At 40.3% G+C, this 18,246-nt stretch overlaps 1 protein-coding gene across 1 annotated transcript; it reads right to left on the bottom strand.

The window, feature by feature from the left end:
- Positions 1-16,552: 16,552 nt before the first annotated feature.
- LOC142139730 (olfactory receptor 52K2-like) lies at positions 16,553-17,491 on the bottom strand. Its single transcript, XM_075197599.1, has one exon. The coding sequence runs from the start codon at positions 17,489-17,491 to the stop codon at positions 16,553-16,555; it is 939 nt and encodes a 312-aa protein (XP_075053700.1).
- Between the last annotated feature and the right edge of the window lie 755 nt (positions 17,492-18,246).

Below are 18,246 nucleotides of genomic sequence, written 5' to 3'. Positions count from 1 at the left end.
AGGGGCACAGCGCTGCCGGACATCTTCGCCCTCTTCACGGGCACCGGCTCCGGCATCTTCTGTCCCTCCACATTTCCGCCGCCTTTTTCCATTGTGGTCCCCACAATCAACGTCTTCTCCTCTACGTCCACCTCCAAGGGTCGCTTACCGGCATCCCTGACTTGCGTCCACCGGGTCCTTCGCGGTAAAGCCCTCTCGCGCAGGATCCACACCATCCTGGCAACTTCCTCGCCCGAAGTCGGTATCCAGGGAGTCTCTTCCTCGGCGCATGCCGGAACCTCCCATCCGTCCGATACCTCCTCGGTTGTGCGGGAAGCTTCTTCAGAAGAGACAACATCCACCACTCTCCAGCTGCGCTCTCTAAAGTACAGTCTTCGTCAGGCAGTACTTCTTCAGCAGCTCTCTCTTCCGGGGTACTGATGGCTTCCACCCTCTCAGGTACCACCGGGCAGACATCTTCACATGTCTCCGGACACAACGTTGCCCCATGGAGGGTCTGCTCAGTTCTCCCTTCGTCTTCAGGGACCAACTCTTCCACAGCCACGGACAAGTCGTCTGACGTATCCGACGTCTCCAATACCCCAGCTCCAGCATCCGGCTGTCGTGGGTATTCTTGTCGCGAATCTTGCTTGGACGGGACGATCACCTGCGATCCAACAGTCAGCAGGCTCTGCCGATCCTTCCCTCCAGATTCCGACTTCTCTTGAGACCATGGATCGAAGGCTCCCTCGTCCTTCCACTCGAAGACTTCTACGTCTTCCCATTCATCGGAGACTTCTTCGTCCTCCCATTCACCAAAGAGCTCCTCGGCAACTGGGCACTGGTATGCGAAGTGTCCAGGCAACCCACACTTCCAGCACAGCATTTCTTCCACCGGTTGCCGTTTAGTACCTCTGTTCTTCTTCTTCCTTGTCTCACAACATTCCAGGATTTGCTTCGTGAACGCTGCCACTTCGTCACGAGAGATGACACAGCTGTATCCCTCGTACAGCGGAATGATCCCCCGATGAGCCATCGTTGATCCTGCCGACTACGCCAAAATGTAACGCCCCCTGCGGGGAAAGACAGGGACAGACGCAACAGAAAAGAACTCACCTTGTAAACGATGGTCACCTCCAGTCCGCTTCCGATGTCCCAGCTGCGATCCAATCCCAGCAGATCCGCAGCCGCAGTCACCTCCAATCACGTCCCTCTAAGATAGAGACAGGGATTACGGCCGTGCCTACCAGGTAAGGGCTGTCCGAGACTACGGCAAAGAACAAGGACACGGTCAGTCCAAGCTCCTTGCCGCCTCCTCACTTTGTTCTTGCCAAGACGCGGGGGACTACAGGCACTGAAGGCCAAGACTAATCCGAGGACTAATCCCGCCTCAAGTACCTCACACACCTGCCGGTGAGGGCCTAACCGAAAGGGGGAATCGAGCGTGATACTCACCGGGACACTCCCACTTCCGATCCGGTTCTCCTGCACCTTCCCGACTCCTGCGGATGACAAGAACACACAGCCTCCCTCTACTCTCTCCGTGAGCCTAAGATGGCACCCACAAAACTGAACTGACTACAACGGCGACCCGACCCTAACAACGTTCTAATGGTCGGCAACGCAACTAGTCAAAACACTAGGACTAACTAGGTGTGGTGCACTAACGGAACTACTCAGTTACACGCTACGGGGAACACCAGCCGGTGTTCACAGCCTAAACCGGAGGGCGGTTCCTAACCCCCTCACCCAGGTCGTACCAAGAAGCTGCCTTCTTGCTATGGAGTCACACACAGGCCCTAAGTACGGGTTCTTTAAGCCCGGCTGAGGCTCAGTAGAACAGCACACTAACCCGCGGGCCGACTGCCGCACGGAACAGCCGATCGAACTGAACCGCCCGACTGCCTGTACTCGAGTATCTCACACGTGTCCCTACGTCCGGAACCACAGGTCCACCTGCACGGAACCGGCCTTGAGGACCCTTGATCAGAACCACGGCCGCCCCTGGAACTGCCTCAAGGTGTGCTGCACTGCCACCAACTCACTCAGCCACCCCCTCTGGGTACCAGTGTGACCCCGGGGACCTAAGGGACAGGAAAACTACGTGTGTTCTCCCCTGACTATGTGTATGCTGGTACTTACACTTGTCCCCCACAGCAACGGGTTAGCACAGGAAAACCACAGGAACAAGAGCCTACCTTTAATGGGGGCCTGACGTCTTGCCCCTGGACACAGTTATATAGCACACCAAAATACTGTAATGTAAACTACACTCGCCACACAGACAGAATAAATAGATACAGTATACAGTACCTTGCCCGCTACTTACCCGAACACACCGCTATTAGCCAACCAGCAGGTTGCTACAGCACCACCGGAGCCTACGCTCGACCGTACCTCCTAACCACGTGTGCTCACCTCACACAGGACCGCGCCTACTCTCACGAGGCTCCCACGCCTCTACCACACACCACCAGGGCCTTATGCCCTACACACCATGGGTCTCTGCCCAGCTACACACAGAGCCTTCTGCTCTGTTTCCTGGGCCTCAGCCCCCTCTCTACCTCAGGGCTCTGAGCCCACTAACTAGGGCCTTGTGCCCTACTACCTAGGGGTCCTAGCCCCTGCCTACCGAGGCCTGTGGCCTCCCTAACTGACTGAGGGCCTTGTGCCCTTAATAGCTTACAGGCTACCAGCCTCTAACCAGGCCCTCTGGCCTTCCTATGGCCTCTAGGCCACTAACTACCTAAGGGCCTTGTGCCCTTGTATACCTGGGGCTCAGAGTCCCCCTCTCTAACTAACAGGGGCTTGTCCCCTTTTATATCAATATACTAATGGCCTACTGGCCCACTAACTCGTTGGGGCCTAGTGCCCAGGTCCCTGGGCCTTGTGCCCCTAATTTACAGTGCCACGGGCCTTGTGCCCGACGGTGCCCACGAGCCTAATGCCCGACTGTGCCACGAGCCTAATGCCCGAATTAACGCTGAGTATACTTACCTGCTCTGCGCAGGAGTCTCAGCTTGCCACGCCGTCTTCTTCCGCCTTCTCCGGGTCTTCCAGACCCTCCAACCGGCGGCGCCTCTTCTCCGGTTCGGCGCGGTTGAGAGCTGCTTGGCGGGGGCGCTCTCAGCCCTGACAAGGGCTCCCCGCCGGCGATCTCCGCTCCAGCGGCTTGCTTGAAGTCTTCTGGCGGCAGGGTAGCTCACGGCCCTTACAAGGGCCCCCTGCCGCCGCTGCTGCTGCCTCAGTTGCTGGACGTCTGGAAGAGACGTCCTCTCTCTTCTCCGCCGACGGACTTCTGGCAAAATGGCGCCACCCGGCGACTTATATAGTCGCCGGCGTGACGTCATCAGCCGGCGCGAGCGCTGATTGGCTCGCGTCGGCGCCAATCTTTTGAATGGCCGGGCGCGAGCCGCGATTGGCTCGCGCATCCGGCCGCTGATTGGCCAGCGGGGAAAGATGAGCCCTGATTGGCTCATCCTTCCCCCGCGCACAGGACCTGCAAGAAAGAAGTTATACTCACCGCCGCTGGATCGATGGACGGGTAAGTTCTTCTTCTCTTCTTTCTTCCTGCTGGGCACCATCGGGGACCTCTTCAGCCCCTCCAGGGGCACAGCGCTGCCGGACATCTTCGCCCTCTTCACGGGCACCGGCTCCGGCATCTTCTGTCCCTCCACACCACAACAGAAGGTAGTAAGCTATTTCATTGAGCTTGTGATTTCACTGCTGTCTGATTTCAAGTGCTGTTTGTTTAAAGTGTGGAGTTAGATCTAGTAAGAATTGCTGTGCTGAGAGAGTGATATAGTTTGGGGAATTATTCTGTGTGTTTATTGAAGGAGATTCGTTTTTCTGTGTGTTATTAAGTGTCCCTTTTTTCTTTTTTTTTTTCCTTCTTTCTGTTAGAGCTAGTGGGTGTGGTTTAATTGCATAAGTAGATACAGCTGGTTAATGCAAGCTCTGTTTAACAGGAGGTAGTGAGCGATTTCATTGAGCTTGTGATTTCACTGCTGTCTGATTTCCAGTGCTGTTTGTTAAAAGTGTGGAGTTAGATCCAGTAAGGAGTTGAATCCTGGAAGGGGTTTAATCTGGTAAGTGGCTAGCAAAGGTTAGTACTCTCAAGTTTTTGTAGGCTATAAGAAGTTAGGTTAGCCATAATAAGATGAGTGGTAGCAGGCTTGATGATCTCACTCAATGCATATCTTGTCATATGTATGCACACTTGGAGCAAGTGTTCCAAGGTTTATACCTCTGTGAGAAATGTGAGCAATTGGTCTCTTTGTAAGCCCAGGTAACTGATCTAAAGCAGACCATTGCAACATTGAGAGACATTGCCAACCTGGAGCAGAGTTTACAGCTCACCGTTGATGTGTTAGCTGAGCAGGGTGGAGCAGAGACAGAGGAGGATGCACAGGTAGGCAGCTGGGTAACAGTTACTAGGGGTAGCAGAGGGAGGAAGAGGCAGGCCAGTTCTGAGCTAAGCAATCCCAGCAGATTTGCCAGATTGGATGAAGATACTGTGGAAGGCAGTTCAGAATTGGTAGAGTTGGATGAGACTGCTTCCTCTAGCAACCAGCGGAATGGTCTCTCCAGCATAGAGGGGACCAAAGTTATTCAGGGACCCAGGCAGATTGTGGTGGTAGAGGATTCAATTATTAGGAAGGTAGATAGGGCAATCTGTTACCGGGACCGTGTATGCCGAACAGTGTGTTGTCTTCCGGGTGCTCAGGCTCGGCATATTGTGGATCGGGTGGACAGATTGTTGGGAGGGGTTGGGAATGATCCAGCGGTTTTGGTGCATATTGGCACCAATGACCGAGTTAGAGGAAGAAGGGGTGTCCTAAAGAATGATTTCAGGGACATAGGTCGCAAACTTAAGGCAAGGACATCCAAGGTAGTATTTTCAGAAATACTACCTGTGCAATGCGCTAGTCCAGGGAGGCAGCGGTAGATTAGGGAGGTTAATGCGTGGCTAAAAGATTGGTGTAGGAAGGAGGGTTTTGGATTCTTAGAGCACTGGGCTGATTTCTCGGTCAGTTGCCATCTTTATTGTCGTGATGGTTTGCACCTGAATGAGGAGGGGGCTGCAGTGCTAGGGGAGAGGATGGTTAGAAGGTTGGAGGAGATTTTAAACTGGGGGGGAGGGGCAAGCAAGTATTTATGGGATGGACATTGAGAGTAGTAAGGAGGAATTTAACAAGAGTCAAGGGGGTGGAGAGGGGGAAAGGGAAGCAAAAAGAAATACCTAAGGGAGGCAATAGACTTAAGTGTATGCTGCCAAATGCAAGAAGCCTGACAGGTAAAATGGGGGAGTTAGAACTAGTAGCAATGAATGAGCAGTATGATATTATAGGTATTACGGAGACCTGGTGGGATGATACACATGACTGGGCAGTCAACTTGGAAAGCTATTCTCTCTTCAGGAGAGATAGGGTAAATAAAAGGGGAGGAGGAGTATGTCTTTATATTAAGCCAGAATTTAAACCAAGTATTCAGGAAGTTATTTATGAGAATATTGGTGATAATATAGAGGCATTATGGGTGGAAATATCCAGTGGAGGAAAAAGTTCAGAGAAGTTGCTGATAGGGATATGCTATAAACCGCCAGATATTAGTACAATTGAGGAAGCCCAACTTCTACAGCAAATTGAAAAGACTACATGACTAGGTCAAATTTTAATTATGGGGGATTTTAATTATCCTGACATTGATTGGAGTACTGAGACCTGCGTTACAGCTAGGGAAAATAGGTTTCTGAGCACGCTAAAAGACCATTACATGTCCCAATTAGTAGAGGAACCATCTAGGAACTATACTGGACCTAGTAATAACAAATAATATAGGCATAATATCAAATATTCAAGTAAAGGAGCACTTGGTAAACAGTGATCATAATATGGTCTCATTTGAAATTAGTTTCCAGAAGCAACGGTATAAGGGATCAACTAAGATTTTAAACTTTAGAAAGGCAAATTTTAATATGCTAAAGGAGTCTATAAAGAGCATAGACTGGGACAAAGCCTTTGAAGGAAAAAATACTGAAGAAAAGAAGGCTGTCTTGTTGTTGGAAACATACACGTATAAGTTCATTCCTATGGGAAATAAATGTAAAAGAATTAAGTCTAAACCAATGTGGCTAAATAAAAAGGTTAGGGAAGAAATGCAAAGGAAGAAGTGTGCATTTAAATTGTTTAAATCTGAAGGGTCAGAGGAGTCCTTCCGTAGCTACAAGGAATGTAATAAAACATGCAAAAATGAAATTAGATTGGCTAAATTAGAAAATGAAAGGCACGTTGCAAAAGAAAGTAAGACAAACCCCAAAAAGTTTTTTAAGTATATAAATGGCAAAAGGATTAAAACAGATAATATAGGACCCCTAAGAAGTGAGATGGGTGAATTGATAAATGATACTAAGGAAAAAGCAGAGGTATTAAACACTTTCTTTTCTTCAGTATTTACCAGAGAGGAACAAATGGCAGGAGTAATACATAAAAATGGAAATGAAACCATGCCATTAATTAATACTTGGTTGTCAGAGGAAGAAGTCCAAAGGCGACTGAAGAATATTAAGATAAATAAAGCTCCAGGTCCAGATGGCATACACAAAAGGGTCCTTATGGAGTTAAACGGAAATAGCTAGACCGCTATTCTTAATTTTCAGAGATTCAATCTCATCAGGCTCACTACCAAGGGATTGGCGAATAGCAGATGTGGTGCCGTTGTTTAAAAAGGGGACGAGATCACAACCAGAGAATTATAGACCTGTAAGCCTGACATCAATAGTGGGGAAACTACTGGAAGGTATTTTAAGGGACAGTATTCAGGATTACTGGGTACGCAATAAAATTATTAGTGGGAATCAACATGGATTTGTGAGGGATAGGTCATGTCAAACTAATCTAATCTAACTAATCTAGGGCAGGACAGTAGATGTGGTCTACTTAGATTTTGCAAAGGCCTTTGATACAGTGCCACAAAAGAGGTTGGTTTACAAAATAAGGGAACTGGGTCTTGGAATCAACATTTGTACTTGGATCGAAAACTGGTTAGAGAATAGGGAACAGAGAGTTGTGATAATTGGAACATTTTCTAATTGGTCAAAAGTTTTAAGTGGAGTACCTCAAGGTTCCGTGCTGGGGCCACTCCTTTTTAATATATTTATTAATGAGCTTGGTGATGGTTTAGAGAGTAAAGTTTCTATTTTTGCAGATGACACTAAACTCTGTAAGGTAATAAAATCAGAGCAAAATGTAGCTTCTCTACAGAGGAACTTAAATAAACTGGAGGATTGGGCGGCCAAATGGAATATGAGGTTTAACATAGATAAATGTAAGGTTATGCATTTAGGGATCAAAAACAAGAACACAATTTATAAATTAAATGGAATTAATTTAGGAGAATCTATAATGGAAAAGGATTTGGGTGTGCTCATAGACAGTAGACTTAGCAATAGTGCTGAATGTCAAGCAGCAGCTGCAAGGGCAAACAAAGTATTGGCATGCATAAAAAGGGGCATAGATGCAAGGGAAGACAGTGTAATTTTGCCACTGTATAAATCGTTGGTAAGACCTCATCTTAAATATGCAGTACAGTTCTGGGCACCACTCTATAAAAAAGATAATTTGGAACTAGAAAGGGTTCAGAGAAGGGCGACAAAATTGATAAAGGGTATGGAGTCATTAAGTTATGAGGAAAGGTTAGCCAGTTTAGGCATGTTTACTTTAGAAAAGAGGCGTCTAAGGGGAGATATGATTATTATGTACAAATACATTAGGGTTCAATACAGAGAGCTTTCATGGGAACTTTATACCCCAAGGACCATACACAGGACACGTGGTCATCCCCTAAGGTTAGAGGAGAGGAAATTTCACAACCAGCAAAGGAAGGGGTTCTTTACAGTAAGGGCAGTCAAGATATGGAATTCATTGCCAGGGAAGGTTGTGATGGCAGATTCAATAGATATGTTTAAGAAAGGGTTAGACAAATTTTTAGTGGAAAGGTGTATCCAGGGATACGACCGTTAATTAAAATGAAGGATAGTAGTGGATATAGGGTAAAAATAGGACTGCAATATTGGGTCTGGGGAAATTTTCACAATTGAAACAGATTGGCGGTTGCTTACTCTGGATCAATTTCAAATATAAGTGCAGGATCGTAGGAGATCCAAAATAGGTTGAACTTGATGGACTGGTGTCTTTTTTCAGCCTCATAAACTATGTTACTATGTTACTAAATATAACTGAATAAATTTATTTTTTGTTTAATAAAACAATAAATGAGGTTAAAATGATAACACCTCAGATAAATGACAGCATCAGTTATATACATTGCTGCCGTAGAACAACAAGTACTTCAAGTTGTAAGAGTTAGCATGAATAAGTGTGATACAGTAGTTACAGTGCCCAAAACATATGTGCCAGAATGTAAAGAACCTTGTACGTTTGATGTAGACAGAGATTTAGACATTGCATAAAATGAGAAAGCTAAACTAAAGATAGAACTTCAAACAGATGTAACTAAGGTTGAAATATATGCCATCAAATCTCTTAAAAGTAATATATATGCACTTTGTATTAGTATAATCAACTTTTTAATCATACACTAATAGAACTAGACTCAGACGAAGAGAACTTAATACCAGATAAAAAAATGTCACATGGGTATGATAATCTCAACCATGGTCTTAAAATACTGTGGTTCATCTTTTTACCTGGAAACATTTATTATATGTATATATATATATATATATATATATATATATATATATATATATATGGAAAATATACATTTAAATGGTTATCGAATGATTAATTATGAATTATGTTGTTTAGGAAAAGTGGTTCCTCAGTTTTATACAGTGTTATACAATGAGTTGAAAAAGATATTATTAATAAAAATGTGTTCTACTCATTAATAAGTCAGTAAGACATAAAGTGGGTATAAGTATTAATAATATGTTTACTTATGGAAATTATGGATTTATGAAATTGAACGTTTGTCAGGATTTAATTGATAATGTGACTGAAATTTATCATGATACTTTTCATTATGTTGGACTTGAATTACAGGAATTTAAATATTAACTTTTACAACATTGAGTAGTTTTGGACTATTTAACGACTCAAACAGGAGGATAAAGTTTAATCCTTGAGACTGAACTTGGAGTCCATTGTTTATTACCTAATCAACGACACTTCCGATCCAGAAGCTATAATTACATGTTATATAAACAACACCCATAATATGAAGAAGGATTTTGATGATAAAATATAAAGACTTTTAAAATGATTCTTAATGGACATGTTTAAATCCAAGCATATGGTACTTTGGACTTGGAAACTGGCTATCTAACCTAATGTTATTTACATAAAATTTATTGTGATAATAATTGTGGTAATATTGTTTCTGTATACTTGTTTAAAGTATGGTTTGTATTGTATACAAATATTTGGAGAGTCAAATCAACCCGAGAACATCAGTGCTAACAGAAATATATACTCCCGCTTCAATTAATTATAGTCACATGAAAAAGTACCTTTTTATGTGTATACAAAAGGGTGGGAACTGTCGAAGTAACTTTTAACAAAACTAATAGAAATACATATAAGCTCATATATCACTAATATATATAGAACTAATCTAAGATTAGGGCCTATACCTTTAAGAAGGAAAAAAAAACATTGAACTTTACCCCAGATATTTGGTCAAAACAAGTTACATAAGTAAGCATAATGAGACACAGGTTTTTAGTAAATTTCCAGTTTTTCACAATATCTAGATATATGCCAAAGAAATATTGGCACCATTAAGGGTCAAGATGACCGTCCAAAAAGAACATGTCACATTGCCAGCAGTGATGTAAAATGGGAAGGTGTGTTTTAAAGTAATAAAGATTATAATCTCTATAAATGTATGAGTTAATCAAATATAGGGTGTCAATTGGCATTTGAGACCCTGGGCATATGTCTGCTTCGTCCAGTATGGCTGTATCTATGTGTAATATCATTTTAATAATAAACTATAGAAATATTATATTTTGGAAATCTGCTCATCTTATTTGTTATTTAAAGAGATGGAAAGAGAATATCTTATACAGACAGAAGCACTGGGAAAGTGATAAATAGCAGGTATATATTCATGAATTTCTGTCATATGTGTTTTAAAATCCCAGATTGTTTGTATTTGGGTAGGAGCTTCTCAAAGAGTGTTTTGGCTATTGTAAAAACTGATATAAGGGTTCCTGGGATTATGAATGGAGAGAGAAGGGAGGGCTCAGTTTATCAGGCACATTTTGGGCTTTCCAGAGAAATAAGAAGTTGCTGGCTAATCAGTAGTTGCACCTGGAAATTAAAGCCATGACCTTCTCCTCAATTCTTGGGGAGGAGGTCAGATGATTCCTCAATGATACTGCAATGTACGATGAGTAAGTTTTGTTATTTTGTATGTGTGTGGGACACTAGGTTCTTCTCTTTAGATAGTGTCTTCCTGTGTATTAGTTAGAAGCCAGACAGGAAAGTATTTTGTTTATGTTTTATTTATTTTGATGCTAGTGAATAAAACTAGCTGAGGCTATTTGAACCAAAACAATCGACTGGTGTGATATATTTTGCCGATGTGTGTGAAGTGCAGCAGTCTACCCATGAGACGGCACTCCAACCCGATCTTACAACATATACACACACACAAAGACTATGTACAAACTATAAACACATTATATAATACACAGACACTATATATATAATACACAAACACTTTATTTGGTTCACCTCCATCAGATTTATTACAAATACCACACACCTCATTGTACATATACATACATGGTTAGTTATGTGAATAAATATAGACGTTTAACTAGATTAATGTGAAAATCTGTGTTAGTCCTTTCTCTTATTACATGACATTCTGTATAAATAAGGCCTGGGGGCTTATTCTTCCAATTTAATATATATATATATATATATATATATATATATATATAGTATCAAAAAAAACAGGTCGCTTCCATAGTGTATTATCCAAGTAAAATGTTTTATTCCAAACATTAAAATAGCACGTACCAGATGGTAAAGGTATTCAGGCATAAATAGTACAACAGTTAAATTCTGATATTCACATACGAACGGCACTATTTGAAGCAGCTCGAAATCAGAGAGTCTCCACGATCACCTCTACGCGTTTCATCCCGTAGGACTTCGTCAGGAGGCGTGGATCATTGTATCACAATTCACCTATTTCTAGGGAGTGACTGATTTATTCACAGGTGGAGCACTCTCCACTAATTTGATAGAATTTCTTAGTAAGTGCACAAATTAACAATCATTTCAAGATCTATTATATAACAGGCAAATATACCAATTCGTACATACGCAATTTAAAACAATATAATATAACTATTAAAAATAGCCATGGTGATAAAAAATAGCCATGATAATAAAAATAATAAAAGGATTTCTTGAAAGGAATTTCTTCTCTCAAAAAACAGAAGACAGAAAACAACAGGCGGGCCACAAAAAAGACACATTGCTTTCAGATATTTTAGAGGACAATTTAAACAGATGAAAATTCATAGAAATGGTGTTATTTCACATCCTTCATTTAATCCCCAAGGTGTAAATGTATTAAGTGTATAAATCCAGAAGGTCTCCCTCTGGGCTTATTTTAACAATCGATCTCCTCCTCTAACATCCATTTCTACATGTTCGATTGCCTTAAACCGTAATGATTCAGAGTTAGTACTGTGACAGGAAAAAAAATGTTTCGGTACACTATGATTATCAATCTTGTGCTGAAAATTACGTAGATGTTCAAAAATTCGTATTTTTACTGGTCTTTTGGTTTTACCCACATATTTTTTCCCACAACCACATTCCAGTAAGTAAATCACGTATGTGGTGTTACAATTCATAAAAGATTGAATCACTCTCTCTTATTTATTTGACGTATCAAAAAAGCATTTGTGATCACTGTGTACATACTTACATGCTTTACAGTGACCACAAGCAAAGAAACCTTTCATAGGTTTTAACCATGTGTTCTTATTTTTACTCGGTAATTCCTTAAGATGTGAAGGAGCTAGCATCGTTCTTAAAGTCTTAGGCTTTTTAAAATTAATGTGGGGTATTGCTGGCAATACACTAGATAATCCCGAATCTAGTTTCAACACTGCCCAATGTTTTTATAATCTGTTGGTTGGCTACATTGAAGGTAGTAATAAAAGCACAATTAAAATTATTTGAATTGGTCTCTTTTTTCTTTTCTTTATTCGTCAATAATTGAGTCCTGTCATATTGTCTAACCTTATCCAGACTTTCAGTTAAGATTTTTTCTGGATACCCTCGTTCTTTAAATTTATTAATCAGGAAAGAAGCTTGTCTCTGATTCCTCACAATTCCGTTTGACTCTCATCAGCTGAGAGACGGGTGTATTATAATAAAACTGTTACTATCAACTTTTTTAAAAAAGGTATAAGTATTAATACAATGTTTTTCTTTAAATTAATTAGTATCTAGAACTTAATCTAGAAATTCTATCCTATTTCTATCAATAACGGAAGTCAATTTCAAATCGAAATAATTAATGTTAATATCCTGAACAAATGAGTGAAATTCTAATTCAGTACCTCTCCAGATGATTAATATATCATCTATAAAACATTTAAAGCAGACAATCTTCTCCATATAAAATGTATTTGAATAGATCACTTGATTCTCCCAGTATCCCATATATATATTAGCGTAGCTTGGTGCGAAGGAACTGCCCATCGCAGTCCCTTGCACCTGATGAAAAAACTGATTGAGGAAAGTAAAAAAGTTGTGTTCTAAGATATACTTAGTACATTCCAAAATGAATTCACATTGAGATACATTTAGATTACCATCATTAAATAAACACTCTTTAACAGCTTGTAACCCCTTAAGATGTGAAATAGACGTGTACAAAGACTGCACATTGATAGTACACCAAAAATAATCAGTGTTCCACTGTATATTTTTCATAAGCTGCAATATCTGAGTAGAATCTTTAATATATGATCTCAAACCTAATACATTTTTTTTAAGATGAAAATCTACAAATTCTGACAAATGTGCAGTCAAAGAATCAATCCCTGAGACTATAGGACGTCCCAGGGGGTTCACCAGTTGTTTGTGGATCTTAGGTAAGTGATAGAATGTAGCGATTCTCGGATGCTTATTAAAGATATAATCAAATTCATTTTGGTCAAGGCATTCATCATGTAATCCCTTCATTAACAATTCCTCTAGTTCGGACAAAAAAGCATTTGTAGGATCTATTGTTAATTTTTTTATAGAAATCAGAATCATTCACTAATCTCATCGATTCAGTTATATTATCTTTTCTATTTAAAATAACCAGCCCCCCTCCTTTATCTGCTGGCTTTATTGTTATTTCTTCATCTTTAGTAAGTACCTCTAAAGCCATTTTTTCATTTTTAGTCAAATTTAATTTTATTCCTGATTTGGTATTGGCTAATTTATATAGATCTCTTTTTACCAATTCACCAAACATATCAATATATGTCCCTCTCGACTCAATTGGATAAAATTTAGATGGTTTTTTTAGACCAGTATTAGGTAATGATTCATTTGGAGTTAATCTATTTGCACTTACTAGTGCTTTATCTTCTTTCAGAAAATGCCTTTTTAAAGTAAATTTTCTGATATATTTATTCACATAAATAAATAGATCAAATCCATTAGGATGACAAGTTGGAGCAAATGACAAACCTTTAGACAATAATTTTAATTCGTCGGGTTTGAGATCTCTATCTGATAAATTAAAAACTCCTTGTATTGGAATTTCAGAGGGAGCTATCGTTTTTTGCGATCTCTTTTTTGCTCTCTTTCCTCTATGTCTTGTCTGGACCTTTTTCTGGGAGAATAAATCATTCTCTCCGACAGTGAACTTTTGAACTCTGTTCTTTTGTTTCGCTGTCCTAAAAAAGAAGTAGAGGTAGTAGGGGGAGTGTCACCTACTGTATCAGGTTCAATATCAACTTCATCAAGAACTTAAAATCTATTGCTAATATCTACTGGGTTCTGAACAGCATTTTTCTTCTGTTTCAAAAAAATGTTCAGGCATTCGCTTATAAGGAGCAGTGTTCCAATGATCTCTTTTAGAATCAGTTCTATTTGACGATCTATTCCTCTGATTATTAGATAATCCACGATAATCCCTATTTAACATGAATTGTTTATTTGGATAATTCGCAGTAGGACCAGAAAATCTGCTCCAATTGCGTACTCTGTCATTTTCATAATCAAGTTTGTCTCTCTGAAATTTTTTCTTTTTAGATTCAATGACTTCATTTTCAATTTTATTAACTTTACACTCAACCTCTCTCTTAAAGGTATCTATCTTAGCTGAAGATTTAAGCGTAATTACTTCAAGCTCTGCCTCTTTTAGTTCCTTAGCAATCTCGTCTAAAGCCTTTATCTTCTCCAATATAATAAGTTTCATCAGTTCTACTGAACACTCATCTAATATACGATACCATTCATTCAAAAAAACCTCATTCAATAAACCAAATGTAGGTAATTTCAACATTCTCAATCCTCGAGGAATTCGATTGGCTTTGATATAATTTTCAAGCCCTGTTACCTCCCACCATGCCTTCGTTTCCTTGATTAACAAGCCTTCTATTTGTGCAAATACATCTTTAGAATATTCTCTCTGTGTCTGAGGGTTAGAAACAGCTAAAGAAGCCGGGCCCTCAGAAAATACATTATTACACTGTTCTAAGCGTTTCATTATCAGACTTGACCTTCTGAATGACATATCCATAATAAGACACTGGCAGCAACTGTAAGAGAACAACAAACTACAATACCAACAATTCGGTGCGCTCAAGTCAAACATAGTAGATAATAAAGTCTCAACGTGCTTTGTTTCCTGATCCAACTCTTCTTCTCACGGAATTTACTTAACACCAGCAGTATATAGTCTGCGCGTCTTCCCTTCTGTCTCCCGATCTCCACGGGGGAACAACCAACACACCTATAGTATCAAAAAAACAGGGGCGCTTCCATAGTGTATTATCCAAGTAAAATGTTTTATTCCAAACATTAAAATAGCACGTACCAGATGGTAAAGGTATTCAGGCATAAATAGTACAACAGCTCAATTCTGATATTCACATACGTACGGCACTATTTGAAGCAGCTCGAAATCAGAGAGTCTCCACGATCACCTCTACGCGTTTCATCCCTTAGGACTTCGTCAGGAGGCGTGGATCATTTTATCACAATTCACCTATTTCTAGGGAGTGACTGATTTATTCACAGGTGGAACACTCTCTACTAATTTGCCTGTTATATAATAGATCTTGAAATGATTATTAATTTGTGCACTTACTAAGAAATTATATCAAATTAGTGGAGAGTGTTCCACCTGTGACTAAATCAGTCACTCCCTAGAAATAGGTGAATTGTGATACAATGATCCACGCCTCCTGACGAAGTCCTAAGGGATGAAACGCGTAGAGGTGATCGTGGAGACTCTCTGATTTCGAGCTGCTTCAAATAGTGCCGTTCGTATGTGAATATCAGAATTGAGCTGTTGTACTATTTATGCCTGAATACCTTTACCATCTGGTACGTGCTATTTTAATGTTTGGAATAAAACATTTTACTTGGATAAAACACTATGGAAGCGCCCCTGTTTTTTTGATACTATAGGTGTGTTGGTTGTTCCCCCGTGGAGATCGGGAGACAGAAGGGAAGACGCGCAGACTATATACTGCTGGTGTTAAGTAAATTTCGTGAGAAGAAGAGTTGGATCACGAACAAAGCACGTTGAGACTTTATTATCTACTATATTTGACTTGAGCACACCGAATTGTTGGTATTGTATATATATATATTTGCAGTAGTCTTTATGAGTTGTATTACAATGACTTTTCTCTGAAATTAGGTTCTAGATTAAGTCTCTTATGTCAAAATGTACACAAATAGAAATACAATTGCGTACATTGTTTATTCTATTTAAGGTCCACGCCACCACGCCATTGTTATACCCGTGTCCACATTGCATTATATCTCTCAGTGATGATAATAACATTACTAACATATGTATATTGAAATATCCCAGAAGTGAACACACTGTGCTGTTAGCAATTCACTGACTAAATCTGAGGTGCAGAGTCTAATAAGCACCCCAGTATTAACTGAGGACCCCGCAAGGGAATTATGGATGTTGGGAGGAAGAATTCACAGGGCACAGTCCCTAGAACTGGCATCTTTAGTATTATTCAAAACTTCACACCAATTCCAAATTTGGAGAAATTTTACCAGTTCTGAAAACCACAACATTTTTTCGTTAAAATCTACAATAGACCCTGATTATAAATCTTGATTCAAAGTTTGTAGCTTGTGTCCACAGTACACAGTACAAGTCTGAGGTTTGTCATTTGCAATTCATTAAAAAAAATAAAAGTTCACAGCAAAAGAAACACAACATTTTCAGTTTAACTCAGATGTGTTTCAGCAGATTCAGAGACATCAGTCGAATTGGCTTGAACATTGTTATACAAGTTCCACTTTCCAAATTTTCCTAAACATCACTTCACACCACAATGTAATAATCTCTTTATTCTTTTCCGAATTTGCTGGGTCTTTACACCATACACAATAGGGTTAAGGAGAGATGGAAGCATCAGGTAGACATTAGCCAACAAAATTACAATATAAACAGGGACACTTTTGCCAAATCTCTGGACAACGGATAAGAGAACAACAGTTAGGTAGAACACGACAATGGCACAAATATGAGAGGAACATGTACCAAGTGCTTTGGATCTGGCTTCTCTTGAGGCCAGCTGAAACACTGCATGAAGAATCAGAATGTAGGACAAGATGATCAAGATGAAGTCTAATGCAATGATTAGAAGTGCCACCACTAATCCATAAACACTATTAATAGTTGTATCAGAACAAGCTAACTTCAGCACAGCTATATGGTCACAGCAAGAATGGTGGATGACATTGTTCATGCACAGTGAGAGTCTCTTGAACAAAATAGGCAAAGGAAGTACCGCTACAACCGCTCTTATCAAAAAACCCAGACCAATGTAATAAACAAGTTGATTGGTCATTAATGAAGTATATCGCAGAGGATGGCAGATTGCGAGATATCGGTCAAACGCCATGGCTAAAAGTATTGACGACTCCATGGTGGCAAAAAAATGGATAAAGAACATCTGTGTGAGACAGGCTTCAACGTGTATTTCTTGGGAGTTGAACCAAAGAATTCCAAGCATCTTGGGGGTGGTGGTGGTGGTTAATAACAGATCAACTGATGACAACATGCAGAGAAAGAAGTACATGGGCTGATGAAGACTCTGGTCTATTTTTATAATGAATAGAAGGGTTACGTTTCCTATGACTGAAGTCATGTACACCAAGAAGAAGACAAATGCTATATAGAAGTAGGAGGATTCGAGTCCAGGAAGTCCAAGTAGTTTGAAAAATGTAGGGTGAGAATCTGTGATATTTGACATTTGATGATTTCAATGTGACCTAGGGTGAAAAATAAACAAAGTAAATATAATATAATATAAAACATTCAAATAATTTGTGACAAACAGGTAAAACTTAATTTTATACAAATAAAAGTAACTGAGATGCATGAAGCAGATGTAATGTCATTCATTGTTCAGAGATGGAAAGACACTTGTAGAGAGGATAGAGAAGATTCAGTAACATCACAATTGACAGAGATCTTTAGCACACTAGTACAGGGAACAAGAGAGACAAATCTCCATCGCTTCATATCGGGCTACATGAAACCTAGTGATATTCCTAAGACCAGAGTGACCCAAATTACAGAGACACTTGAATTTCATTTTTTAAGTGACTGTTCTCTGACGGTAAGGCAGTGATATCCTGGAGCTGCACGGTTTTACATATATCTTTGGTGGGCCAGTCTGTGTAGATATACGCATGTATGAGCCAGTCTGTACATGTGCAGTGCACCTAAGAGGCCAGACTAGAGCCTTCAGTTCCACTAATACAAACAAAGTTAAAAGCGGATAGTAATTATTTAAAAAAGACTTTGCAAGTTAAGAAAATGCAACATTTTTTCCCCCAGCACACTGCTATAGCCAGCAACAGATCTGCCATTTCTACTGTAGATAAAAATGCAAAAGTCTTTGTTGCACACATTTGCAAATGTATGTTTAAGCCATCCGCCACACCAAGGCGCTTTTGCTAATAGGATGGTCCTACTCTAAACAATGAGAGTCCCATATATTTG

This window comes from Mixophyes fleayi, chromosome 2, assembly GCF_038048845.1.
Source record: "Mixophyes fleayi isolate aMixFle1 chromosome 2, aMixFle1.hap1, whole genome shotgun sequence".
Taxonomy (NCBI): Eukaryota; Metazoa; Chordata; class Amphibia; order Anura; family Limnodynastidae; genus Mixophyes; species Mixophyes fleayi.
The sequence above is the reverse complement of the archived record's forward strand: the minus strand, read 5'-3'. Positions and strand labels throughout refer to the sequence as shown.